The 27,807-nt window shown below is 49.8% G+C and overlaps 1 protein-coding gene across 4 annotated transcripts in view; it reads right to left on the minus strand.

Moving 5' to 3' along the window:
* SNX29 (sorting nexin 29) overlaps positions 1-27,807 on the minus strand; it is a 510,437-nt gene that overhangs the window by 175,896 nt on the left and 306,734 nt on the right. For all 4 annotated transcript variants that reach the window (XM_025855499.2, XM_073899502.1, XM_073899503.1 and 1 more), the window contains one exon: positions 7,374-7,490. In XM_025855499.2, coding sequence (XP_025711284.1) covers positions 7,374-7,490 — 117 coding nt within the window. Of the gene's footprint in view, positions 1-7,373; positions 7,491-27,807 lie in introns of those variants that run through there.

The following is a 27,807-nucleotide window of genomic DNA, read 5'->3' on the forward strand; positions in this document are numbered from 1 at the left end:
TCTTTAGAACCACCCAGTGTGGTGGCCCAGAGCACAACAGACACAACATTTTGCTTGAAATGAACAAAAGAAAAAAAGTAAAATAAAAGAGTAAGCGGCATGGTATTTAAAAAATGAGAAAGGACTGGATCAGCGTTTGGTTCTACCACGAAGCTGCATGCCCTGGGCTGAGTCATGAAATCTCTCTGTGCAGTGCACACGCGTGTGCGTGCACGCACACACACACACACACACCCAGTTAGCTCGGCAGAAACCTGTATCTCTCAGGGGGAGAGGATTCAAATGTACACTAATACCAAGCCCAAGGTCAATGGCTAACAAAAGGGGGGGTCCCCTCCCCAAACAGACAAGGGAGGGGACAGGTAAGAGTGCAGTAATGGGGTGGGTGGGGTGGGCAGGGGAAGCAGGGGGCAGACAAGCTACTGGGGCTAATGCTCTGAGTCAAGGCAGTGATTTCACAGGCCTCCAGTCAGACCACGGTGGGCCATCTCTTCCGCCTCAGGGGAGGGGATCCAGTTAAAGGGTGCTTGGGACAAAGAAACAGAGACCCACCATGGGGGCCGAAAAAAAGAGGAACCCAGCTTCAATTATGTAAAGTGAGACCAAGTTTGCTTCCCAAGCGGGGACAAACTCGCAGGTAATGAGTCGCTTAGCCTTCAGCTCTCCCCGCTGAGGACTTTAATTGACCTCCATACCTTACAATCTTACAAGGTTCTATTTCTCTGTCTCCATTTATTATTCCAAACAGGAGCTGTGCTCCCAGAGAACTCTCAGGGCTGTAATCAAATCCTGCTAAAGGAAAAAAAAAGAAAAAGAAAAAGAAAAAACTCGGGCATTCATTCACGTCTTACACCAGAGAGGGAAAAAGAATAATGAGCAGAGTCCTAAAAATACTTACATTCAAAAAAAGAAAATGAAAAAACTTCAACCCCTAATCCCAAACTCATTCTTAAAATAAGTGAGTTGGCTTAAAAGTCTATAATATCACAAAAAGATAGCACTCAGAGCAAACCATGTCCCTGGCTCCTATCTTTTAAAAAAATGATTTGGTCCATACAGTCCTCACGGGCTCCGTGCAAATGAAATTCTCGCGCAGCGAACATTCATTGAGTGCCTACTATGTGCGCCGTGGTGCTAGGCACTGGGGATTCGGAGATGAAAATGCTCAAGCCCCTGCCACGTTCCCACCGCTGAGCGGTTTTACTGGCAGTCTCTCACTGAGTCACCCAGAGGTGCCACATTACTCCCCTCTTGAGAGAAGAGCAAATTGGGGTTTCCAAGTAAAGCAAACTCCGTGCTGCCCTTGAGGCCCTCCAACACTCAGGTGGTGTGGCAGGAAGTCTAATCCAGGGGCAGCAGAGAGCCAGACCGGGTGGAAATGAGGGGAGAAGAGGCTGAGATTCCCTAACGGATGCCTCTCACTAAGAGAAGCCTTCAGAACTGAAACTGAGCTTCAAACTTCCTCCTTCCTTTGGCCCCCACTGTCTGACTCTGGGGAGCTAACCAGAGCAGCCCTGAGGCAATGATGACAAAGTCAAGGCGCCCTCTGAGGGCCACTGCCGAAAGGGCCAGCCTTCCCACAGCCTTCAGGCCCTTAATGACCACTTTCCTCTCTCCTCCCTCTGGCCATCACAACCTGCCCGCAGGAAAAGACCCCCTGACAGTCAGGGCCGCCTGTGTGTGAACGGATGTCACTGCCCTGAAGGGCATTCAGACTTGAAGCAAAGGAGCACCACCCGGCAGAGAGCAGGTGGTGTGCACGTCAAAGGGACCCAGGGAAAATCTGGACTCCACCCTCCTACCTGTGACTTTCATTCATTCGCTCAATTTTCTACTCAGTGAGCACCCCCCCACCTTAACTCCATGCCCACCACATGAATCACTGAGCCTCAAAGAGAGCAGGAGACAGACAAGTTGCTCTCATGGAGCAGAGAAGACAGATAATGATCGGTGCGGTACACCATAATGAGGCATTGGGGCGGGGGGGGGACTCAACCCTTCTGTGTCTCAGTTGCCATATTTTTTTTTAAAGACTTTATTTATTTGCCACAGAGAGAGAGAGAGCAAGCACAAGTGGGTGGAGGGACAGAGGGAGAGGGAGACTCCCCGCTGAGCAGGGAGCCCAATGAGGGGCTCGATCCTAGGACCCTGAGATCATGACCTGAGCTGAAGGCAGATGCTTAACCAAATGAGCCACCCAGGCGTCCCCCAGTTGCCATATTTATAAAAGAGGATAACACCCCCGCTTGATTCACAGGCTTCTCTTCAAAATTAACTGAGAGAATGAACATGAAGACTCAGTGGGTGCCTAACACATTGTCAAGAACTTGATAAATCGTGAGCTGGTGATGGATGCTGGCCCCCCAGAAGGGTTTCCTCCAACAGGTGGAGGAGAATGGAAGGCGGTGATGGACCTCCCCAGTGCCCTGGAAATCTTTGAAGGCACGACCTCTGGAGCTTCACCCAGCCAAGCTGAGTCCCACGGACTGCCAGACAACCTTCTAATCCAAATGTAGGGTTTCACAAGAGTGTTATGCTACCCGTTGTCATAAAAATAAAAACGAGAAACTCAATATCCATCAGTAGGGGTCTGGTTAAATAAGTTACAGTATTGCTAGTTCAAAGGAACACAGTGTAGCTCTTAAAAAGAATGAGGTAGATCTGTATGTTAAATAAAATAAAAAGATCTCTTAACTACACTGTTAAGTGGGGGGAAAGTCATATTCTGAACAGTGAATAGAGCAAGCAACCAGTTACTAAAACATGTGGGAGTGTGCATGCAACTCACTCCGGCATCCCTCATTTCTGGAAAGACAAACCCAACACTGGGGGATCATTACTGACCCCAGGGAGGAATGCTAGGGGGCCCACGATAGGAGGGAGATTCACTCACTTTTCACTACATGCTCTTTTAGACTACTTGCCTTTTTAGCATGGGTCTAACAAGATTTGTCAAGAGTCCACAATTTTACAAGTTCCAATTGTTTAAAGAAAACTCCAGTCTTTCCAGGCACACAGATCTGTCACTTCTCACTATAGGACCTTGGCTGAGTTAGTCCATATCCAAGCCTTGGTTTTCTCTTATGCAAAATGATATCATAATAGTAACTACCGCTAGGGTCTTGGAGGATTAAATGGAGTACTAAAACTTTAAAAGTGTTTAAATTTGGGGCAGACGTCAATACATGATACCTATTAAAATCGGAGTTGTTGACTTAGAGCAGCTGGTTCATTGTTTCCATCATCCACAAAGGAGAATAATGCACTGAAGGTGCTCCCTGAAGATGCACCTGCACTGAAAGGAGTCACTGATCTTGTCTTCAGCATAGAGGACACACAGGCACTTCTCCAGGATCCACATTGAACCTCTCCTAAGGGACAGGACCACTCCTTGGTCCTCGCCTCCTATCAAGTCTCCCTCCAGTAAGGCAGCCTTGGAGTATGCCAGGATGCAGGGAGACGGGAGCCACTTGCCTGCCCCCCACACCAGGTCCGCTCACACTCTGAAGCACAAGTCAGCACAGCAAGTTCCCCATTCCTGCAACCCCACTGTCCTTTCTCAGCGAGGGGGCCACAGATGGCAGTAAGATAAGAGCCATATTGCCTGTCTTGAACGTGCGACACAGCCGGGAAGGACATAAAGAGGGACCCTTGGGACCTTGCCTGGAAGGGCAATGGGTAACACAAGGGAACCCACCCATACCTGCTCTCCCCAAATCCCCAGAGTTGGTGGAGCTTGAGAAAGAAAACAGACTTTGTGGATTAAAGCGGAGTTTGAATCCAACTCCATGACATACTCATTGAAAGATTCGGGACCTCTCTGAGCCTCAGTCAAGCTATAAAACAAAGATGAAATCACCTTCCAGAGGGTTCTTAGTGCACAACAGGTACTTACTAACTGTGTTTCCCTCGTAGGAAAACCTGTATCTCACTAATGAATGAAATCCACAAAGATCTTGTACACGTCTTGAACATGTAAGGAGTGAGGGAAACCAACTCAATCGGGGACTGCACTATATAGGTCTTTAAGCACAGGAGGTAACATTCACATGCTGACATCATATAAAGGAAGTACACACCACCACCATGAGGGCAAGGTATCAAAAAAACAAAAAAATCAAACCTGAAACTCATCTACACTCTACAGCTAATGACCAATTCAAAGGAAAGGCAAGGGACGGAGGAACATGGTAAGGATTACCATGGGGTTGCTATCAACAAAATCCTAAATAGGAGACCGTTCAAAAGGCCAGGTTTTTCAATAGTAACAAAGGGGGGGTCAGATATGGAGGGTAATGTACAAATTAAGATGCTGAGAAGACCTATCACCCAACTGCACTGTTTGCACTGCACTAAGACCCTGATTAGAGCAAATAAATTTAAAAAAAGTTTTGAGATAACTGGAGAACACTGAATACTGATTGGACATTTGAGAATACTAAGGAATTATCATTAATTTTTTAGGGATGATGATGGTACTATAAATATCTTTTAGTGATAAATACTGAAATATCTGTGCCTGAAATAATATGACTTGGATATGCGTCCAAATAATCTGAGTTGGGAAGGGACTGAACTGAGTAAGAATGAGTCAAGAATGACCCTGAGGAGATTACTGCAAAGGTGAGTGATGGGGTTTCATTAAATGATTGTCCCTTTGCCACAGGCTTAAAATTTTCCACTTTTATTAAAAAGCTTGTACGTAAGCCATAGGCTGGTAGGGAATATTGACAACATGCATAACTGAAAAGACAGGTAAAGAACTATTAGAAATCAGCAAGAAAACACATGCAATCCAACAGGAAACGGGCACAGGCTGCAAGTCATCACAGAAGTGGAAACCAAAATAACAAGCTGGCAAATGGCAACATGGTCCGCTTCGCTTGCGATCATAAAAACACAAGTTAAAACCCGCCTCGCGCCCAGAAGTGTTGGTAGGGATGTCAAAGTGTTGGCAGGAACTCCTGCACACTGACTGAGAGATCATAAACAGGTATTAAAAAAAAAAAAAAAAAGTAAAACTCAGTAACGTTTAAAATACCAAACCACACAATTTGGCAAGTTCGCCCTCGGGCGCAGATCTCAAGGAACCGCTTGTGTAGTGGATGCAGGAAGTGCTAATACAGGACTGCTAGGATCGGAAAGAGAGACAGGCAGACCTGCTGGGCTTCCGGGTGGAAAACACCGCCCCAGTGACAGCGATGTTCACAGGAAAATTAAAGTTCCATCCCAACCCCCAGACCCAAGTGCCAATTCAAGAAAATACAAGCAACAGAGGGCCTGAGAAGAACGCTGCAGAAGTGCCATGAGCCAGGTTCAGGTGGTGACACAACCCAGGGTCTTCCACAAACACACGGTAAGGAAAGAAAGAGCTGGAGGAGGACGCGACGGATAGACAGAAACATCAGCGAGGGCTTCGATTCACGGACAAAGGGAGCAAAAACGGTGGTGGGCAGCGGCTGGAGGAGGGAGCAATGGGGCGTCGGTGTCGGGGTTCCATGGGGCAGAGATCTGGCTGGGGAAAAGGACAAGCTTCAGGAGATGGAGGGAGGTGAGGGTTGCACCTAAGGCCACCCCACCACATGATGAAGACTGACTAAGACGGTACATTTCAGCTTCTATTTTACTCAAGTCAAAACAACTGTGTTAAAATGAAAAAAGAAACACAAGAGACATAACCGATGACGACACAGGGACCTCACGTGGATCCTAATTTTTTAAAAACTCTAAAAAATTATGGAACAGTGAGAAATCTGAACACATTTGACGGTATAAAAGAACAAAGGGCAATGGAGGGATGATGATGATGATATCATATTTATGGTTTCCTATTTTATTTTTTTTAAAGATTTTAAGATCTATACAGAGTGGTCTATAAATGAAGTAACACCTAGTATCTGAATCAAAATAATACGTAAGGAGAAGCAGGTGTGGGTAACTTCAAACAAGACTGACCACCACTGAGGACAGTTCTATTGATGAATTTGCCTAAGATTCTTTAATCTATGGGCATCTAACATTGGACACAATAAACCTTTGAAATGAAGAAGCTATTATGAACACGTACAAGAGGACAAAATGCTCTCAGCATCGTGGTTTGCAATGACAAAATAATGCAAACAACCTAACTGTCCAGTAAAATGCGACTGGATTAAAATTATCATGGTACCTCGCTCAAGAGAGAACTCAAGAGTCAAGGAAGTGAATGAACCAAACCGGGCCCCCCCGCCCGACCATGGGGTTTGGCCCCCCCACTCAGGGAATGTCTGGCAATGTCTGGAGGCATTCTTGGATGTCGTGACTGGGTGGGGTGCCCCTGGCCTCTAGTGGGTAGAAATCAGGGGTACTGTTAAACATCCTACACGAAGCACAGGACAGCCCCCACACAACAAGTAATTGAAATCTTCCCCCTTAACTGTGGGGGATATATTCCAAGACTCTCAGTGGATGCCGGAAGCTCAGGATAGTCCTGAACCCTACATATACTCTGCTTTTTCCTTTATGTGATGCCCACGACAAAGTTTAATTTATAAATTCGGCACCTAAGAGATTAACAACAACAGCAAATAGAATAATTTTAACAATATACTGTAATGAAAGATGTGAATGCATCCTCTCTCTCAAAATACCTTATTGTCCTCTATCCCCTCTATTCTCCTCTTTCTTGTGACAATGTGAAAGGACACAACGCCCACGTGAGGAGATGGGGGAGGTGAGTGACGGAGGGGTTGTCATGTGGCATTCGGCTACCGATGACCTCCTAACAACGCTCCAGAGGAGGGTCATCTGCTTCCAGACCATGGCAAAGTGGAACCACAGACATGGGGGGACTACCCTAAGGGGGCCAAAGGATCAAGAGAGCCACAGTTTGAAAATCCTCTACTAGAACTGTCTGAGATACTCCTCAAACCACAACACTGACTTAAAAACAAACAAAAACGGGGGCAAGGAGATATATACAGGTAGCATCATCTAAGTAAAGGTTACACAAAACCAAGACTGTTGCTCATGGAAATTTATGTAGTGAAGTATAAAAACAGGAAGGAGAAGGCTATACACCGATTTCAGAATACTGACTATGGGGTGCAGGGGCATGAAATGTGGCCAAGGGGAGGCTTCAAATAGAATTGGTATCACCATGTTTATTCTACCCCTTCCCAGCCGAAGCAAAGTGTAGGGAAGGTTAATGCACGTGAAATCTGGATGGTGGGTACATGACAGCTCACTCTTTCGGTCTCCGTACTTTTCTATACCCTTGGCACTGCCAACGATGAACAAACTCAACAGCGTGGTTGTGGGCAGCAGAGGCTGGGAAGACAGACGAAGCAGGCAGAAGAGCGAGGCTGGGACCTTCCCAAGGGGGGAGCACTCACCGGTCCCCGCAGGTCAATGAGCTCCTGCCTCATCTGGGACACGAGGGCCTCCTTGGCCACCAGGGCCCTGTGCAGGCGCTCGTTGAACTCAATCAGCTCGCCGTGCATCTCCGCCACCTGGAACACACAAGCACCAAACAGTCAGGCTCAGAGGGAGGACCCACGCGCCACCCCCCAGCACGCGTCCCACCTTCTCCAGGCCTGCCCCTCGTCAGCAAGGCACCAGGAGGTTGTCAGGCCGGAGACACAACAGTGCTTACCTATAAACTGCGCAAACCCACCTCTAAGTCGAACACATCTGTGACTGGGTTGACATGAACACTACAGAATCAACGGTCCACAGTTTATGGTCAGGACAGGGCCCTATCAGGTCATTTTGGGCCTTTGGTTTCTATCCTTCACAGACACTTTTCTAGCCAAGGCTTTCTTCCTCATCCGAGTTGTGCCTGCCAAGAATCACCTGGCTAATGGCACAGGTGGAGCAACTGACCACTTCTGTTCCTCGGGGTCTTGGTTCTGAAAACCAGGAGCACAGAGCCAGAGCCTCGGGGCAACGGCGACAGTGACGGTGACAGATCCTACTGCGGTGGCACAACGACCCCTCAGTCACCGCTTCATCTTTGCCAGGGACAGCCCTTCCGAGTGCTCCTCGCATCTTCGTGACACGGGCTTCGTGAGGCAGGTGTTAGCATTCCCGCCTTACAGAAGGGCAACGATGTCACAGAGCTAGTTCAAGGTCATACCGCCAACGAAGGGCTGACTCCAGGGCCCTGGCTCTCGACCACAGGGCCAGACTCCATGATTCTACCACTTACACCGTGAGCACGTGCAGCCCACTTGGGCCTGCCGTGAGAGCCCTCGAATGTGCCCTCGGCTCATCCCAAAGAAATAAAAAGAGGTTGTCATAAAGTAGTCTATGACTGATGTACAGAATTGACCACAGGTCTTTCCAGCTGTCAACTTACAAAAAGCAGTGATATCCTATATGGTCAAAACAGAGTAATTTCTCTGATTACATGAGCGATCTTGTGGGGTCTTAAGATCAAATTAGACTACAATTTAAACATTTTAGAGAAATTTGCGATGTCATCTTGCCATGCTCTTCAGGAACCTTGAAAGAAGATTGTTGCAACCATCTTAAGGAGAACCCCTCGAGAACTGAGAGGTCAAGAGACCTCCCCCAGTCCTGTCCTCACGCTTTTCCTGAGAGATCGCCCCTCCCTTATACTCTAAGACAAAATTAGTATCAGACCACTTGCAATAAGTACTACATATTAAATATAAAACATACTGTCAGAATCAAGAAGGGATATAGGGAGACATTCTGTAGGAATAGAAAGGATCATTAACCTAAGTCTTGGGGCCTCAGGAGTAAGGGGGGGGCCTTTTTTTTTTTTAAATATGTTGTTATATAAAAGGTAAAAGGCACAAAAGGAAATACACAAGATATTAACATTAGTCAAGGGACAGATTTTCTTCCCATTATTTCTATTTTTCCTTACTTTTTAGTTTGCTAATAATGAACACACTCTCCCATTTATCAGTGGGTAGAACCACTTGGGCTCTTTAAAAGAATTAAAATTATTCACCTGAAGCTAAAGGCAGCCATGGTACAAGCAACACAAAATGCACCGGGCCCCCAACCACATCCTGATTCCTTCAACTTGCTCTATGAATCCCCACCTGTGCCCCACGTGCCCACCTCTTTCAAACCAGTGTGAAATGCAAAGTGAGAACAGCACAGAAGACATTCCAAGTACCATACAATTAACAACGGGAGAATAAGTCACTGAGACTTTAAGCAGCTTCTTTTTGTACAGACCTAAAATTAATGATTTCCCACTTGTGTTATTCCTTTTGTATAGTAAAAGCTCAGGATGAGGGCGCCTGGGTGGCTCAGTTGGTTAAGTGACTGCCTTCGGCTCAGGTCATGATCCTGGAGTCCCGGGATCGAGTCTCACATCGGGCTCCCTGCTCAGCAGGGAGTCTGCTTCTCCCTCTGACCCTCTTCCCTCTCGTGCTCTCTATCTCTCATTCTCTCTCTCTCCCTCAAATAAATAAATAAAATCTTTAAAAAATAAATTAAAAAAAAGCTTAGGATGATCTTCTTTTGGCCTTTCACAAACAAATACAATATCAGTAACGCCTCTGCGGATCCTCCGCACAGCAATCACTCAAATCCTCCATGAGCTTCCTCAGGGAGGAGAACGCATTTACCACACAGTAAGCAGGAAACACACAACTGTCAATATTACTGCTAAATACCTGCTACTGTACCCCCACAAAATAGACCTTTAAATAAATGCCACCGGCATTTCCAAAGCAAAGCAAGGTTTTGCTTTGTTTTTGTTTTGCTTTGTTTTGCAGTGGAAGCCAGAGTGTTAAAACAATTTTCCATAAACGCATAAAACAGTGGAACATCCCAGCTTGCAATGGTATTTATCAGGAGCTGTCAAAACCCTGGTTCTCTTTTGCAGCCAGAAGAGTGACGTGACCACATCAGACAAAGCTTTCATTTCCGTAGGGAACTGGGGGCGGGTGGGGGGCGGCTGGAATCGGGGGAACTGAGGAGATAAACTGATGAAATAATTCTGAGTAACCATTAGAACTGCGATATTCATTGTTACTAAGCTAAACTCTGAAACTCTGAGTTTCTAGATTAGATATCCCTACATACAGTTATTGAGACCAACAGCTTTGATCTTACATAAACCATGCTGAGCTTACTGTTCCTTGAATAACTCTTTCCAAGTCTAGTGTAACTAGAAATGGATTCAAGACTCCGAGAGCCTCAGAACAGGAAGCGGAGATTATAGAAACAAAAAAGCAGGCAGCACAACCGCTGGCTGGAGCTTCTATTAGGCTGTGAGGGCACTCAACAGGTCTCACCTGACCAGTCCTTGTTTTCAGAGCCACAGAGAGTCGCAGGGAACGAGACAGACAGACAGAAAGACAGACACAGGCTACCCTTCAGTCCATTCTCGCGCGGCCAAGCCGACCGAGTGATCCTTCCAAAGCAACATCCGATATCACCTGCTGTTTAAAACCTTCATTGCTTCCCACTGCTCTAAGGATAAATAAAACCCAAACATGCTCATGATCAGCCTCTCTAACGCCATCACCTGCCCCCCTCCCCAACATCTCAAGTCCCTCAGACCCACAGGTCTTCTATGTCTCATAAACAGGCTGCGCTCTAGAAGGTCACCCTGAGACAGGAAGAAGAAAGGCATATCCAGCAGAAGAAACTGCAGGCACAAAGGCCCAAAGGTGGCTGGGGCTGGGGCAGGGGCAGCTGAGACAGGCAGTTAAGGGCTCAGATTCTGGGGCAAGACAGGCCTGCACTTGATCCCTTTACAGTGTGCTCTGGCGCCAGGCTCTTAACCCTGAGGAGCCTAAAGCCATTCACCTACAAAACGGCGATTCAAAGCCCTACCAACTGCATGGGGCCACTGTGCGGCCGGAATGAGCTGCCGCACTTAACCAGCTCTGCACTGTGTCTGTGCGTGGCAAGTGCTCGGCGGAGGAGAACTGGTTGTACGGGGTGGGTGATCACATCCAAGGGAAATGGAGGACAGGGCTGTCTGCAGAAGCCAGATGGAAAGGGGCCACATGTGCTATACCAAGGAACTCAGCTGTGGAGAGAGACTCATTGTTCCTCAGTAAGGAAATGTCACCAACAGAATTGCTAACCATGTGCCAGGCCTGGTTCTGGGCCGGGGGGAGCCCAAGGAAGGTCATGGGGTTCACACCCTAGAGATCAGACAAACTTAGAGCTCACCGAGAGAGGAGGACTGGGAAAGAGGACGGGGCACGAGGCAAGGCCTCCCCCCGAGAGAACATTCAGGAGTCCCTCACTTCTCCCCTCAGCCTTGGCACAAGCTGGGCAGCCTCCCCCTCACCCCCACTCACAATGCCCAGCACCATTTGGAGAGGCAGCCTCTCAAAGTGCACAACTCATGAATTAATAAGGCGCAGGCACTTCTCAGTCACCTTTTGGGTTTTGCCCTTTACGGTGGAGAGAAGACAGAAGACTTCTTGACTCTAAGTCAGAGGCTGTTTGGCAACATCTATCAAACTTTTAAAATCACTCACCTGTGACTTGGCAAATCTCTGTTGGGGAGTTACCCAGCCCCTCTACTTGCACCTGTGCCCAAAACACCAGTTTAGCTCCAAATGGCTGGAACCTACCTAAATGCTCAGCCACACAGGATCAGTAAAATTTATCGGCTCCCCTGCCTCTGGCCCCCCGGCAGACAGGACTACTTGCTGGCTGCACTCCTTCCTGAAGGAAACACTCAGGCAGCCACACCCAACTGATCAGAGACTTGGCCCATGGATGACACCGACTTGGCATCCCTGGCATAAGGGATGGGGGGAAAGCGTCATCAGGAAGGTGACATTTGAGTTCGGCTTTGGAAGACGAAAGCTTTGGAAGTTCAGGAGACTGAGCAATCCATTCCAGCTGGAGCATCAGAGAAGACGATTTCCAAAAATAATGTGGCTGTGAAAAAGCTTTTAAGTCTGTGAAAATCCCAGGAATTATCATAATTACCTGCCAAATCACGAAAAAATTATAAATTAAAAAAAAAAAGCCTCTGGCATTTCCTTTGATATCGGAATGTTCTATCTAATCACATTCAAACAAATCATGCTTCTCCCTCCCTCAGCTACCTAATTAGACACTTCCCTGATTAACTAGACCAAGACAACCCCCAAATTTCAACGGCAACTGAGGCTCTTCTGGTCACATATCCCAAACTATCCGAGAACTTTCACTCTGAAGTCTCAGCATCGTTAAGTTTTATAAAATGCACAAGCTGTTCTTTGGTCCCACATACACAAGCTGCAGGGAGGGATCTAGACCCTCTTTCTGTGATGAGGACACTGCACCCAGGTAAAGACGAAGACCCTGCCAATGCCCATCTGTCTTAATCCACTTTTGAGCACCAAGTATGCTCCAGGCCTTTTCCAGGTATTACAAGCATCTGCTCACATGACCCTCGCTCGAATCCCTCCTGCAGGCTGGGCGTGTCTCCCTAAGGATGAGCCTCTAGGCTCCAAGACGCCAGGCTGTGAGACTAAGGTGTGGGGCTCAGGTAGTGGCAGAGCAGGATGGCCACGGTCTCTGCTCTCTGCACGCCATCTTGCGCTAGAGGAGACAAGCTGAGCCCTTCAGGGGTTAAGGAGAGGAGTGTCCCCACAGAGTGAAGGGAAGTAGTGCAGTGTGGACCAGTGACTCCCAAAACAAGCTGGTCATTAGCCACTTGGAGGGCTTTTGAAAAATACAGATTTCTGGCCCTCACTCTCAGGAACTGACTCAGTGAGGGGCAGGGAGTCCGAAGAAGTACTTTTTTAAAAAGATCCCACTGGCCATGATGATCCCTCAGATTTGGGAGTCACCAGCAAAGACCAAGGGGAAGCATTTCACAGGCTGAGGTATGAATTGCAGGTGGGCTAGTCCCTAGTTGCAGAAAACCTAGTGTTTCAGCCCAAATTTCCACAACAGCAATGTCACAGAAGCTTCTCCACTTGTCAGCCGTCCACTTCCACCTTCTCACTGAGGTGAACAAAGCCACAAGCCAGAGAAAAACTACCTCAAGCCACCGGCTGACAACAGACAGCAGACATCACCTCACGTGGTGAGATGCTGGCTAACGGTGCGGTTAGTCTGCAGCCGGGCTGCCCAGAGGGGCCCGGGAACAGAGGCCAAGATGCAGAAGGTGGGCTCCGAGCTACCCATCTGGGACAAAGGAAGAACAGGAGTTGACAGTAAAGGTCTACAAATATTTAACACAATTTCATATTGCTATGAAATCAGGAATTCCATAGTTTTTCTAGACTTTTTTTTTTTTTGTACACGTCAGTCTGCAATGAAATGGAAATGGTGCTCTTCACCACAGGTAGTTTAAAGGCACCTATCTACAACACATAGGCTATATTTGAAACAAAGTCTTACACTAATGATCAGAAACAATGATGAATGATGATGAAAAAAGAAAGCCAAAATAGGACCGTTTTTAGATAAGACTTGTTGAGTTTTTTTTAAAAACAAGATAGAACCGATTGCATCAATACCTGTCCTTCTTTCAGACTGTGTTCTTGCACAGTGTCAGTCTGAGCTTGAAAACCAAGACAATTAGGAAGGGTAACTAAAATACTGAGTACCCACACCCAGGCCAGGACACACAGTCTCAGAAGTCCTGGAAAAGTTATAGCTGCCATCACCCTCTTCCACCCAGTATGCTGAGTCTCTCCTACAGTTGCCTGAATGTGCCCATTTCCCATGGGAGGAAGGTGAGGCTCGGGGGCTGAGGAAGTCTCAGGTGCCAGAGCTCAGGAGTGACAGCTGAGATCTGAACCCAGTTATCAGGGCTCCAGAGCCAGTATTCTTTCCACCACTCAAGCCCTCAGGTGATGGATCAATCACCGAGCAAGGGAAATCCTGGAACCGTTTTGGGGTGAGAGGAAGCCTGGGCTCAGAGAGGCTGAGAGCCCTGTGTAAGATGTCCTGCTGCTAAAGCCAGCCTGTTCCTCCAATGGGGGCAGGAGACTCGCAAGGATGCGCAGTGCTCGTGGGGAGGGCAAGTCAGGCACTCTTACTCTGCTCTACCGCTGCTCCCCCATCGCTCCAGGAAGCACTTCATCGGATGCTGTGCCTCCCTAGGACGTGAACGCTCTTACCTTTCCTCATTTCAGAGCTGAGGGGATGGAGTCCCAGAAAGGGTAAGCACCTTGCCCATGGCCACACAGGAAGCCAGCAGCACCGGAAGCAAGAGTCAAAGTTCCGAGTCCATGTTTTGGACTCTTCTGCCTGGCCTCTCCACCCAGCATCACCAGGATGCTGAGCCACTGTCTCAACAGCACAGCACAGGGCCTGCCAGCGCTGACGAACCTGGGCTCAAGGACTCAGAGCACTGCCCCAGGCAAGGAACACCGGCACACTCACACCTCCCCTCTGGACAACACATTGTCACCCGTACACGAGTGCACACGTTAACGTACATGCACTCCAGGAAAGGAACGGTCACACACACGGGTGCACACGGCCCCTAGGAAAAGGCATGGTTACACATGCACGCACCCCCACACACACCCACGCACACACCGAGGAATGGCACCATCAACCCTACAGGGCATGGCTGCCACCAGCAGGCAAAGACCGCCATCTGGGCTCTGGCTGATCCCACTGCCCTCTGAGCCCCCAGAGGCCCAGCCTCAGACCGTTTTACAGACACCCACACTGAGGAGACCCTGGTGGCACAGGAAAGAGCACCTAGAGTAAGCAAGAACCTCTGCTAAGGCAGGCCCTACCCTGGAATTCAGAGTCCAAAGGAGGGCCCCAGAGAACGTTCTAGGAGCGCGCAGGCGCCAGGAGGAGCCTTCCGCAAAGTGGTTTTTGATTCATGTGAAGACATTTTGGAAACCAGTTTCTAAGTGACAATTTCAACATGAAGACATCCCAAGGGATGTCTCAGGTATTACTTCAGGATGGTTCAAATCAGGATGGGATACAGAAAAACAAGGGATGTGGAGGCCCAATCCAGGCTCTGTCTACTCTCTGCTCTGTGACCATGAGTAGGTAATTTCACATCTCTGATTCACACTATCTTCTTTGTCAAATGAGGACACTGTCCCTTATTGTCCAGCTGTGCCATGAGGAGCAAAGACAGAGAGTTTGGTAGCTCCCAGCCCACCCCAGTGAACGATCCTTCAGTAACCGTGACGAGCACTTTCTAGAGTCCGGCAGCGTTCCAAGGGCCCTCCACGCTTGCACAAAGTACAAGCCTGGGAACTACAGCTCTATGCCCATTTTACAGAAGGCAAAACCAAGTTTCAAAAAGGGCAAGTGATTGTCCAAAGTTACAGTCTTTCGGAGGGGGGGGGTCAGTAAACCCAAAGCTCACAACACTGCGTTACCTGTCTTCTGAGTCTCCCCAGTTTCCTCCTTCTTTCCAATCCACCTTTCGCTGTGATCCTGCTGGGCCAAGGACAGAGTTGAGAGGGGGGTGTTGCTGAGCCCAGGAGCTGCTCAGGCTTCCCCGCACTTTCCCCCCACCCCACCCCCCGATGAGGCAGCAGCTCTGCGATCTCCTCGACATCACATTATAAAGCTGTCAAGTGACACGCTCAGCCGAAGCCTGAGACAGACCCACCCTCAAGTGCCACTGAGATAGGCCGTGTGGGCTCTGTCTGAGATAAGTAGAGGCTTGTAAGGAAACCCTGCTGATAAGTCCAATTTGAAAGAGCCTCCCTTAAACTCCTCCATAGCCAGCCCCTGTGTGTTCAGAACCGCCGAGCTTGAGTGAAGTCATACTTGAAAACATTCGGCTGGGATTACAATTTAATGGGGGGAAGGAAATACCCAGAAAGAACAACAGCTCAATTAATAATGGGATGCCTCTGAGAGACAGATGTTTCGGTAACTGTGCCAGCCCCGGCACGGAGCTGCTGAGTCCCAGTCCCAAGTGCTGGTCCTCGTTTCTCCTGACGCGTGACCTTTCGGAGAATACACAGGGTGAGTCGTGGAGAAAGGTCACACGGAGCAGCTGTGAACAGCCCAGATAAAGCCTTTTCTTTCCTGCCTCGGCTAATGGCCCTTAAAGAGCAAAGGCAGAATATACAGAAAGCGTGATAATCAAGCAGCAGCCAACACCTTCCCAGCGGCTGAGACAAATGAGCAATGACGGGAGAGGAAAAAAAAAAAAAAGAAAACACAAAACAGAACCATGAGTTCCAGCCTTCTGCTGAAAGATGCGCTCACACAAGAGCAACACACAGGCAAGAAGCAGCTGCGAAGCTCCCCAACAGGTCCCATCACCTGCCACCCTCCTGCTGGAGCCCCAGCAGAGAGGCCGCCTGGCGCTGTGTCCAAGGTGCGTGCCCGGGGTCAGGAGACGATGCCCCGTTCCTAGCAGAGCCTTTGGCCAAATTGCTTTTACCTCTCCGGGCCTCAATTTCTCCTCCATAAAATGAGGGTTGCTAACAGTGTAAATCTCACAGGGCTTCTGTGAGATTTAAATGAGTTAAGAGGTAAGAAGTGCTCAGCTTAGAGCGTGGCATGCACCAAGTACTCCATACTGTTCCAGCCATTATTTGTTACTAACCAGGCGCCAACAAAAGCATCCAGTGCCACAGGCCTGTACCATCCACAACGTTAACCTCTCTCAGATCCGCTCCCTCTCCTCCAACGGGTCACCCAAGCCTTGGGTCAGAAGGGCCCCCATCTCCCACCTGAACAAACATGACAGCCCCTATTGTCCATCTTGTTCTCCACCCCACTCCCAAGCTGATGCTCAAACGGCCCCCCTGAAACCCAAAGCAGATCACACCAAGTCCTGCCTAACACCTGTCAATGATGCTGACCAATACGTGCCATCCACAACTGACCTCAAGCTGATACGGAGGAGGGGGCGGAGGAGGTCTAGCACGCAGCAGGACTGGTCTTGGAGGAGCTGGGTGGGGCCCGTAACGGGCACAGAGACCTAACGTGACACCGTTTTTGTCTACACTGAAATTTCTCCAGAACCCAAAATTTAAAAACAGCTTTCAGTGGCATCCCGTTCATTTCCTGGACATAGGATTCACACAATGGAAGGAGAGGTGAGGTAGAAGGAGGGGCGGAGGGGAAGGAGAGGAGGCAACATTTCAAGGGGAAGACTGAACTGACCAGACTACCAGCTCCTCCACCAACTCCTTCCCTCGCACACCTCCTAACACCCCCATCTGCCCTTCAAAGCTTAACTCAAATCTCAGTCGACCTGCCTCCCCAACTCCTTTGATCCATTCACGCATCATCTCCATAAAGGATGCATCAGCAGTAGCTGGAACAGCTGCTGTTTTCTGAACACCTAACACAGACCAAGCATCTGGAGGGCCACAGATAAAGGATCTTTTGCACAAATAACAAAAAGGTGTGCATTCTGGGTAGCTACAGCCTCACAGGGCCTAAGCTCAGTGGGTGAGGCAGGGGCTGGATAAAGCTCCTATTGGACTCCGAGCACACGCCCTTGTGCAGCGAACAACCTGCACAACTGTACACAGTGGCCTTAGACATCCTGCCAGGTGCTACTGTTGCTCCCATTTCAGAGGGGAGGAAAATGAGATCCAAGAGTCTAGCACCCTTGCCCATGATCACAGAGAGACTGCTGCGATAGCTAACACCCAGACCCACAATTCTTTTTGTTACACAAAGCTCCTGCAGGAGGTGGCACGGCAATGCCACCGCCAGCTTTCGGGCACCCAGCAGACAATGCTGCCTCCCACACAGTTCACAGTCCTGGAATGGAGCACAGGACCTCGCCCATCTCCACACATCTTACTTGGAATCACTGACAAAGCTGGCAACAAAACCAGACACTTCTGGGCTTTTCTTTGCTGGATCAATTATGGGAGGGTCCACGGTGGAAGAGGACCAAGTCTCCTTTCTATTAACACCAGGGATAATGCAGTTTACCGGGCATCATACAATGGTTGTAATTATAAGCCATCACAAGTACAAGATACGGTGTTCGGCTGAGCTTGTTGAAAGGGGTGAAGAATTACTTTAGAAAGCTTTGCTGGCCTCTCCTTTCAAAAGAATTGCTGTTTCAGGCTGGCTCACGGGGGACGACTACTGATTCCTGAGGACCCCAGAGTGGAAGGCAGCTGCACCTCATCCACCTCCCAGCAGAGAAAGCCTTCTCCAGCCTGCAGGGCCAGCACTGAAGGAGGAGGAAGAGGGGAGCCCTCATCACCGGGAACCAACACTGTGCACGCAACTCTGTGTCAGACCCAGTTCTCAGCATTACCCACACATCCGCTCACTCGCAGGCAACCTGTTGAGGCCCGGCCACAGCAGATTCCCTTCTTTGAAAACTCCTCTGCAAGAGCTAAAAATGCTCAGACTCATCCATTCGACAAGTTTTGATGGAGCCTCTACCACCCACCAAGCCCTGTAATTCAGCACTGCGGATACAGAGGCCCACAGAAGGGATAAAACCCCGGCCCTGGGGGTTTCTGCATTCTAGCTACCATGCCCAGGGAACAGGGGAGGACACGGAGGCTTATAGAGGGGAAGTCCTAGTCAGGATTTACCAACAGAGAACTTGGGATCCGAACCCAGAGCCCATGCTCCTAACTATCACGGGGTATATACGATCTCTTGCAGCCCTGGAGTCATTATTTTATAAAGCTCCTCCTGAGGCCAAATGTGCCTCCCTGCACACTTCCGGAACAACTACCGCATCTGCCTCTTTGGCCCTTCGCTGGTGTGCCAGGCACTGTCCTGGGGGCGGGCATCAGCAGTGACCCTCAGGGAGCTCCCTGTCTCCACGGGATTCAGACTCTGACAGTCCCCACACAGTGTGGCCAGTGGCGCTGCAGGAACATGGAGGGGAGACCCTGACTCAGCCTGGGCCCAGGGGAGAGGTCCAGTACCAAGTTGAAGCTTGCCGGGCAGGAGGAGGCTAGGCAGCCGAAGGCAGGAGAATGAGTTAACACCCAGGCCCCACCTCCAAGCCCCTGCACTCTGTCTCCTCAGCTATCGAGTGGGGGTCTGTCACAGAAAAGGCAGGGCTGTGGGGAGAACCAAATGGGACAGGAACACACCTCAGAGCACCCAGGGTGGCACACGGGAGGTGCTCACCATGGGACAGCTGCTTCTCGTTCCACAGAACTAGTTGCCAGACCCAGGAAGTTATATAATATCACGTATCCAACACCCACTCCCCATTCCAGAGGTTTCTTCAAAAATTATTTCACCCCACCCTGGAGTGTTGCTTTTACATTTATTGTGCAGAGTGCTGGAAAGCACAGAATTTCATATGAAGATGTAAATTCTGAAATTATATGGCTCTCTGTCATATTCCAATGTCTTCTAAAAATGAGGGGAGGCCAGCATACATTCTTAATCATGTTCCATCAGAAGGAATACAGAGACCTCTTGAATATTTCAAACACGGCTCACTATATTATGCCCAAGTTTCAAAAGAAAGACAGTAAATGAAAACATTAAATTTTATGATCAAAAAAATGTTTTTCTCCTTGGAAAGTCCCCTTCTTGTATCACACAGCACTCGCCTCAAGCTGAGAGGGGGCCCCCTTGGGGTAATGGTCACGTGGCTTCTCCCCGGGGGGGGGAGCCAAGTGGTGAGCAGGGGACACAGACACCCGTACAGAAGGAAGGTCATGCTCAAGTTTAAGCAGGCAATGTAGGGTAGTGGTTTGGAGGATGAACTTGGAGCTGGACGGCCAGGATGGGGAACCCCATCTGCCAGTCACTTGCTCGGTGACCTTGGACAAGTCATTCAGCCTTTCTGGGCCCAGCTTCTGCATCAATAAAATGGCAACCACAGAAGCACTTACATCCCAGGGTCGTTAGTAACGGAGTCCATACACAACTAGGGCTCAATTGACAGTGCCCCAACTATGACTATGACTCTTGTAGCTCCTGATAACACATGAAAATGTGTACACCTGTAACGTTTCTTGAAGCCCCAGGGTCGTTAGGATACAAAGACAGGATAAAATGGTTTAGAAAACAAACCAACAAAAAGCATGCAATTTAGAGGCAGACAGACTGGGTCTGATTCTAGGGTCACCCGTGGCCGGCTGCGTCCCATGAAGAGCAGCGACTACCATTTCTCCCCAGTTCTGAACATTTCCAAGTCCCACTGTTGAGACGGTACCCTCTTCCCTGCAAGGGGCACTGTGCCACGTAACTAAGATGCAACGGATGCGTCAGTACCAAGAATACGGCCCAGCCCTCAGCAGGCATTCCACAAACATCACTCACCTCTCTTCCTTCCACAGAGGGCCATGGAAACAACTTTTTCTCTGGGTCACTGAAGCCCCATGACATATTAGTGAGGATAAATGCAACAGTATCACAGCGGCTCCTCCACGATCGACCCCTACAGAGGGCCTCATCAAATGTGACTTTCCTCCATCTTCTAGGACTCGAAAAGCTCATGCTGGACACATAGCATGGGAAATCAACTTTTATTGTGTTACACCACCAGGACCGGGGAGTGCTTGTTACTGCAGTAGAACCAAGCCTATCCTGACAAACACAATCCTTCAGTGTAACAGCCTTGTATCTCCCAGACTCTCACAATGGGCCTGGAAGTCTGCAGAACGGCACAGAGTCCAGAGAAGTTTGGGAGAGGCCATCTTACAACACCCATAGGAAGGTGGGATCCCGTTCCCCATTCATCAAAGTGGAACCTAGACTTGGACAAGTTAAATAGTGTGTTCAAGGCCATACAAATACCAAGGGGTGAAGCCACAATGTGAAAGCAGATCTACCAGCCCCAAGGTCTGTGCTGTGTCTGCTACACGGGCCCAGCAGCAAGTGTTTTCCATCTATTTCTCGCATGTGGCAAGGGCCCTGAATGCAATGCAGGTCCTCCCTAGGCTCTGGTGAGAACTGTAACCGCAGGCTGCACACATTCTGTGTTCCACTGTGCGAGGCCCTTCACCAACATTCCTTCACTGCAATACTCACCTCTCTTTGAGATGTATTCCCATTTTACAGGTAAGGAAACAGAGGCTTCCAGAGACTACAGGAGAGCTCTCACACAGAGATGCTGGTATAAATAAAGGAAAGATGCAGACAGAGATGGGCAAAGGATACAGGTTCCTTTAACGGAGGGCAAGAAAGATATTCCACATGAACAGCTACAGAATGGGAGATTCAGGAACACTCTATTGGTGGAGGATCCCTGGCCCTCACGGGCCCACATGGTCAGACTCTTGAGACACGTTCCTTCCTAGAGGAGGGAGAGAGGCTGCGGAGAGATAACCCCTTCTGGGCCCTCCCAACTGTGCGGGAGCTTTGGGCCTCTCGAATCTTGGCTACCGGGGACCTGTGATGATAGCAGCTGCCAGGTCCCCGAGTCATCATGTCCCTGAATAATCATGTCCCTGAGTCATCCCTGGGCACCAGGTGGATAAAAGATCACTTCCTCCAGAGCTTCAGATTCAAACCCAGATCTGTCCAGTTTCAAATGATGCTCTTCCCACTCTGCCTCCCAAACCCACCCACCGACCCACCCAATATTTACTGAGCACCTACCATGTGCCAAGCACCATCTAGACACTGGGGACACAGCAGTGAACAGACTGCCCCAAATCGCTGCCTCCCGTGAGCTTGCCTCCTAGTGCCCAAGGTTACAAGTGCTTACTGACCACGGGACGGTGTGTTTGTGCCCTGTCACAGGGAATGGGACTACAAACAAGAGGCCCAGCTTCCAGTGAGATCCTGCAGGGTCCTGACTGCGCATCGGAGGCAGTGAGCAGGTCTCGCTGCAGCCGGACTCTGTTCTTGTTAGCGATCCCGGGAAAGGAGAAGATGGATGTGACAAAGACAAAAGCAAAGACGGAAAAGCGGCAGCAACAGTGAATGCCTTCTGGCTAAGAAATCAAGCTGATCATTACGTCTTAGATTAAAAATAGTTTTTTTCAAAAGTGATCATCTGCAATATTCCCCGTTTGATGCTCAAAGACCTCTTGCCAGAGGCCCTCATGTTGAACAGTCCCCGGTTTTCTCTGCCCACAATCCACTCCTCTCTTCTTCAGCTAATAGAACCCTGCGTTTTCTTGGGAAACCACCCCTCTTCTGCTCTGAGGTCAAGCAGCTTTTGGGGGGCTGACCATACACCCCTGGTCCCAGTCAGCATGTGCCCTGACCTCACCCATCGGTACCTACCACCCTGCTGGCCACAGTGACTGGTTCAGGGATGGCGGGAGGCTCGATTCCAAGACTCTTGGTAGAGTTAATGGAAAAAAAACCCTCTCATCACCAGAATTGCTAAGCTCATAGGATGTAAGATGAACCTGCTAGAAACCATGAGACAGACGAGAGAGAGAGAGAGAGAGAGAGAGAGAGAGAGAGAGAGAGCGCACCTGCCTGAGAACAAAGACCATAAAGAAAACAAAGACAAGCAAGAGAAGAGCACACCCATGTATGATCATCTGACTCCTGGATGCTGTCTGGCTCAAGGCCAGATGAACCCCTGGGTGGGCCCCCAATGTTTCCATGAACCACAAGCCTTCATTTTTTGTTAAAACCCAGTTTGCACTGGGTCTTCTGTCTTTTAGCTTAACGTCCTGACGACCAGAGCCACCAAGTCATGTCTGGTCTCTGCTTGAACACCCCTAATCGCAAGCAATTCGCTACCATTCATCTTTACACAGGGATGATGGCATGTTCTTCCTTTCTGCCTAGAGTCCTAGGACTGACCCATGAGGGTCAGGTTGGAAACAAGCGCCATCTCTCCATCCACAACATCCTTTTACTTAAGGGGACTCACTAAGCTGTGGGACAGCATCACGAATTCTACCCTGGGAAATGCTGTATGGTCTTGGGCCACACATGTGGGCCTCCCATGTATAAGGTGAAGGGTCTGGGGTGCAAAGAATTAGATACACTCCCATCTCCCAGGCCCTTGCCACTGGGTAAATCAAGAGGTTTTGGATGATGTCCCCTTATCCAGGTACAATGTGGGCTGGGGTCTCAGGCAGACCTCATACTGTGAGACCCCAAACAAATTACATGGCTTCATCTGAGACTTGGTTTTTCCACCTGTCCAATGGGATGTCAATGATTCTGATTTTCCAGAGCCATTAAGGGAATGTGGGGCGCAGTGAACAGCACAAGATACCTAACAACAAAAACAGAGAGTGAGTGTCGTTATTAGGAACATGTCACAGCAGGAAGGCAGCCAAGGCAGGATGGCTCCTTTGCTGGCCCATTCTAGAAACGACGAAATAGCCTGAGGATTTATGAGCAAGCTGCTGAAGAGGGCACACCTCCTTCCCTGTTTCCCCAGGCCTCACGCACACCTCTGCCCTGGTTAAGGACACAGGCGGCACACCAACACTCTCCCTTGCAAAGGAAACCGAGGCCTCGTGAGCATATGAAAAAGGCAATGTCTGGCCCGAACAGCTGGTCAGCCTCCGACCCTCAACATGACTCAGCCTCTGCAAACACCTCTGAGACAAGTGGGTGGAGCTCTGCCTATGCCAAGAAGAAGAATCCATCACGGGACAGACTGGAGGTTCTCCAGGGGCAAGTGCCTCCCGGCGAAGCGCTGCGGAGAGAACAGGACTTTGGCTCCAGGATGCTGCACGTCCCAGTTGACGCAGCTGCAGCTGAGGGTGGGCAGGGAAGCATGAATCAGCAGTTACTCAGCCCCCGAAACTTCCACTCTGTAAGGGCTCCGAGGCAAACCCTGCATGCTCACGGTGCTTTCATTCCTAGGACGGGGGGGGATCAGGCCAGCCTCAGGATGGCGAGCGAAGGTGCTGAACTCAGTAGCTGACGGCTAGGAAAGGCCAGGTTCCAGGGGTCCTCCAGGAGCCAGGCCACCCCTCACTGCCACACTGAGATGGGCTATCAACCCCTCCACTCAACATCTGGCGAATGGGTGGGGAGATGCTTGCAAGCTTTTTTCTCAGACAGGGGTCTTTAAAACCTTTTTACATGCCCTCAGCCAGTCCTGTGGTTTTAAACACCGTGTGTACACGGAGGACCAATAAATTTCTTTCTCCTTCTGGGAACCCCAGACGTGCATATTCCACTGCTCACTCATTTACTTCAAAGTAAATGGCCTGAAAACCAAACTTGATTGTCCTCCCCTTGCAGCTGCCCCCATTACACCAGATGACAATTCACTGCCTTCCATTTGCGTGGGCCAGAAACTCTGGAATCCTCCCAGACTCTTCCTTCTCTCATAGCCCTCAAGCAACCTGTAGCAAAACTTGATGGCCCTCCTTCCCCGGCAAATCTAGAAGCCAGCCACCCTCTTACAACTTCCCACCAGCATGCTGGTCTAAGACACCATGCTATCTCACCCAGACTCCTGCAAGAGTCCCCAGGAGGTGCCCACCACTCGCCTGCTTTCAACAGAATGGCCAGTGCACTGGCCCTGCCTGTCCCTGCTCAAAATCCACCAGCGACTCCCATGTCACTCAGAGTCAAAGCCATGTCCCTACAAAGGCCTAGGAGGCCCAACCTGACCAGGCCCTTACGTCTCTGCCCTTAACACCATCGCCAGCCTTACACCGGCCTCATTTCTGTTCTTTAAACATACAGGCCTTTGTACTTGCTGTGCCCTTTGCATAGGACCTTTCTCCCCCAGATAACTAACCACACCTGGCTCATTCTCTCTCCCACCTGTGGGTCTTCATTCCTGGCTTGTGTCACTATGAACTTGCACGTTCATACTGTACAAACTATTTCTCCCTACCCCAGTGCTCCCCAACCTTGTTCTGATTTCAGTATCATCTTTCCTATCAGCTGACTACTTTTCTTCATACTCACTCCATCCCCACAAGAAGTAAGCAAGAGGAGGGCAGCGATTTTGGTCTTGTGTCCACTGCCATACCCCCAGGGATCCTAACAGTGGCTCTTGCACACAGTAAGTACTCGATAAACGTATGGAGCATGTGGGGAGAGAGGAATATACATCACCTCTAAGCATTTTTTAGATGTTATGTTCAATGCTTACATGTTAGAAAAGCAAGTATTAGAACCCCAAGACTTATTTCCACAGTGAATGATCTGCACCTGCAACCTCTGGCCAGGATGTAACTTGGTGCACGGAGTGAATGTGTCCCCTGACCAAGATTCACATGTTCAAGTCTACCCATAACGTGACGGGATTAGGAGACTGGGCCTTAAGGAGGAGACCGGGTCACCAGGGCGAAACCCCATGAATGCGACTCGTGCCTGTCTTTGTTGCTTCAGGCTGCTATAACAAAATGTGGGTCAATTACAGAAAATAAATGTATATCTCAACTGCTCTGGAGGCTGGAAATCCCAGATCAGGGTGACAGCATGGTTGGGCTCTGGTGACGGCCCTACTCCAGGTGGCAGTTGTGTGCACACGGGTGAAGGGGCTGGGGCTTCCTTTACTGGGACACTAACCCCACGCCTGAGGACTCTGTCCCGGTGACCACCCCCCCGACAAGGCCCACTTCCTAACACCATCACCTTGGGCATGAGGTTTCCAACATAGGGATTTGGTGGGGACACAAACATTCGGACCGCAGCAGTGTCCTTCCAAGAGGAGACCAGAACGCTTGCTCTCTCTCCACCATGTGAGGATACAGGAAGACGGCCGTCTGCAAAGCAGGAGGTGGCCCCTCACCGAGGCATGGATCTGTCTACTGTCCAGATGCCTTCAGGGCACTTTCCTCTAGAAGCCTCTACACACCCATCCACTGGCCATCATCAGTCTGCCTTTAACCCTTAGTGGGCCCCGCGCCTCCAACAAAACGGCTCCTACTACCTCTGCCTTGAGCCTGGGCCCTTCTCACCAGCCCCCAAGGCTCCCCAAACTCCGGAACGCTGTGACGTGGACGTCAGTAGAAATGTTGTGATGCCCAGCCCACTGCACCCCACACGGGGGCCCCCACTGTGTCCACGACGTGCAAGTACAGAGAACGGCTCAAGTACAGAGAACCTAGACCAAGGACCTGCGGCCAGTGCAAGACAACCGGTCCCAGCAGAAGTCCTGGGGTTGACATTTAACCTTCAATAGGACAGGCTGCTCTGTAAGGTGGTGAGCTCCCCAGGAGCACAAGATCTCAACAAGCAAAGACCGGTCCCTGCCAACCCTTCCAGCCTCATTTCACACTTTTGTTTTGACCCTCACTCCGCCCTGGTACAATGCTCTCCTAGTTCCTCCTGATGAGCCCTGCCCCATTTCAGAGTCTCCATTGACCTTCCTTGCTCTTCCTTCTCATCACTCGGAACTCAGCTCCAATGTTACCTCCTCAGGGTGGTGTTCCTGGACCACCCTGTCCACACAGGCTCTGCCCAGCCCCCGCTTTTGCTCACCTCATGCCTGTGTGTAATCCCTTCCCCTCATGGGTGGGCTCGACCCCGCGACTACATGTGAACAAACCAAGTGGCAAAAGCACTGAGACATCATGGTTAAGATGAGTCACAAGAGACTGACGCGCCTCAGAGGGGGCCCGCTGCCACGTGTGAGCCGTCCTTCAGGAGATGCCCCGGTGAAAAGGAACCGGGGGCTGCCCACAGCCCCAGCCAGCACGACCTGAGGCCCAGGGGGGAACCGGCATGTGATGTGGCAGTGACAGACTGGCACGTTCCCACGTGGGATGGGAACTTTTACCACAAATCCACACAATGTTGTTTTCAACCACTACATTTAGGAGTCTTTTTTTCTTTTTTTCTAAAACACAGAAACCACAACTAATGTGCCTAGACTAACTTCTTCAGCTTATTTTTAGTCTGTTCCCTTTGCTAGAACATAAGCTCCATAAAGGCAGGAACAAGTCCGTCTTGTGTGCTTGTGGGCACACAGCTGCACACACCTGTGCCTGGCAGGCGCTCAGTGTTCGTGAAATGAAAAACACAACATCAGCAGAATTTCCATGTGCGTTAGGTCAGAGCAGGGAGGCTCCGGATCCCACTCCCTCCAGTGTTAGCGTTCTGTGACATCAACCACACTGGGAAACTGCCCCTGGGAGTCTCCTCAGGGGGGCTCCACACACTGAAGAGGACACTCTTCAGTTATGAGCCAATGGTACCGGCTGATGCTGGTGGAAGCGTGCCAGTCTTGCACAAGCTGTCTCACCTAAACCTGTCACCATCGGGTAGGCATTACTCCTCCTCATTTTACATATGAGAAAACGGAGACCCTACATTGCTGAAGGAACTGGCCAAAGCCACCAGGCTGCTCAGATTCAAAGCCAGGTCCGTCTGATTCCCAAAGTGGGGCGCTGCCCTCCACACTACTCTGAACGTCGAACTACTGCTTTGGCCAAATGAGTCTGAAGAGCTGGGACAACTCAGCAGATGTCCCCTGTCTCTGAGCAGTTTATTCTGGAGAAAGAACTGGCGTGTGATTTCAGTACTGACAGACTAGTACTATGCATATGTTGCTTTGTAAATTTAGGCAGAAATTAACAATAAAACAGATCTTTAAAAACAACTTGCTGCTCTGCCAGGAGCATTAACACATAAACTCACTGTCTTCAGTAGAGGAAAAGGAAATCATCACCAGGAGAGACGGGGGATGGGCTGGGGGTGGGGATGTGGCTGGAGATGCCCACACCTGGATGCTGGGGCAGGCCGAGCAGGAGAGGGAGGGGGTATGGGACGACACACCATTCTTCACTTTCCATCGCCCCCCCCCTGAAGGGAAGGTGTTATAGGAGCCCAGGAATGTGCTGGGCCGGGCTAGCTGTCTACTTTCTCAGTTGCAAAAAGAGATAGGAGCTTCTCTCCACTGAAAGGATGGAGAGTCTAAAGTAAAAAGAACAGGCTGTAGTCAAAGAAAATACTCAAGGACCAAGCCTTCGGGGGGATGATGTTCAACTGAAATAGGCACGTCTGAGCTAGTATGGTGGCAAGAGCCAACATCCCTATGTCTCACCACACACACACACACACACACACACACACACACACACACACACACAC

Source organism: Callorhinus ursinus, unplaced genomic scaffold (assembly GCF_003265705.2).
Source record: "Callorhinus ursinus isolate GAN/ISIS: 27379988/994484 unplaced genomic scaffold, GSC_fseal_2.0 scaffold13, whole genome shotgun sequence".
NCBI lineage: Eukaryota > Metazoa > Chordata > Mammalia > Carnivora > Otariidae > Callorhinus > Callorhinus ursinus.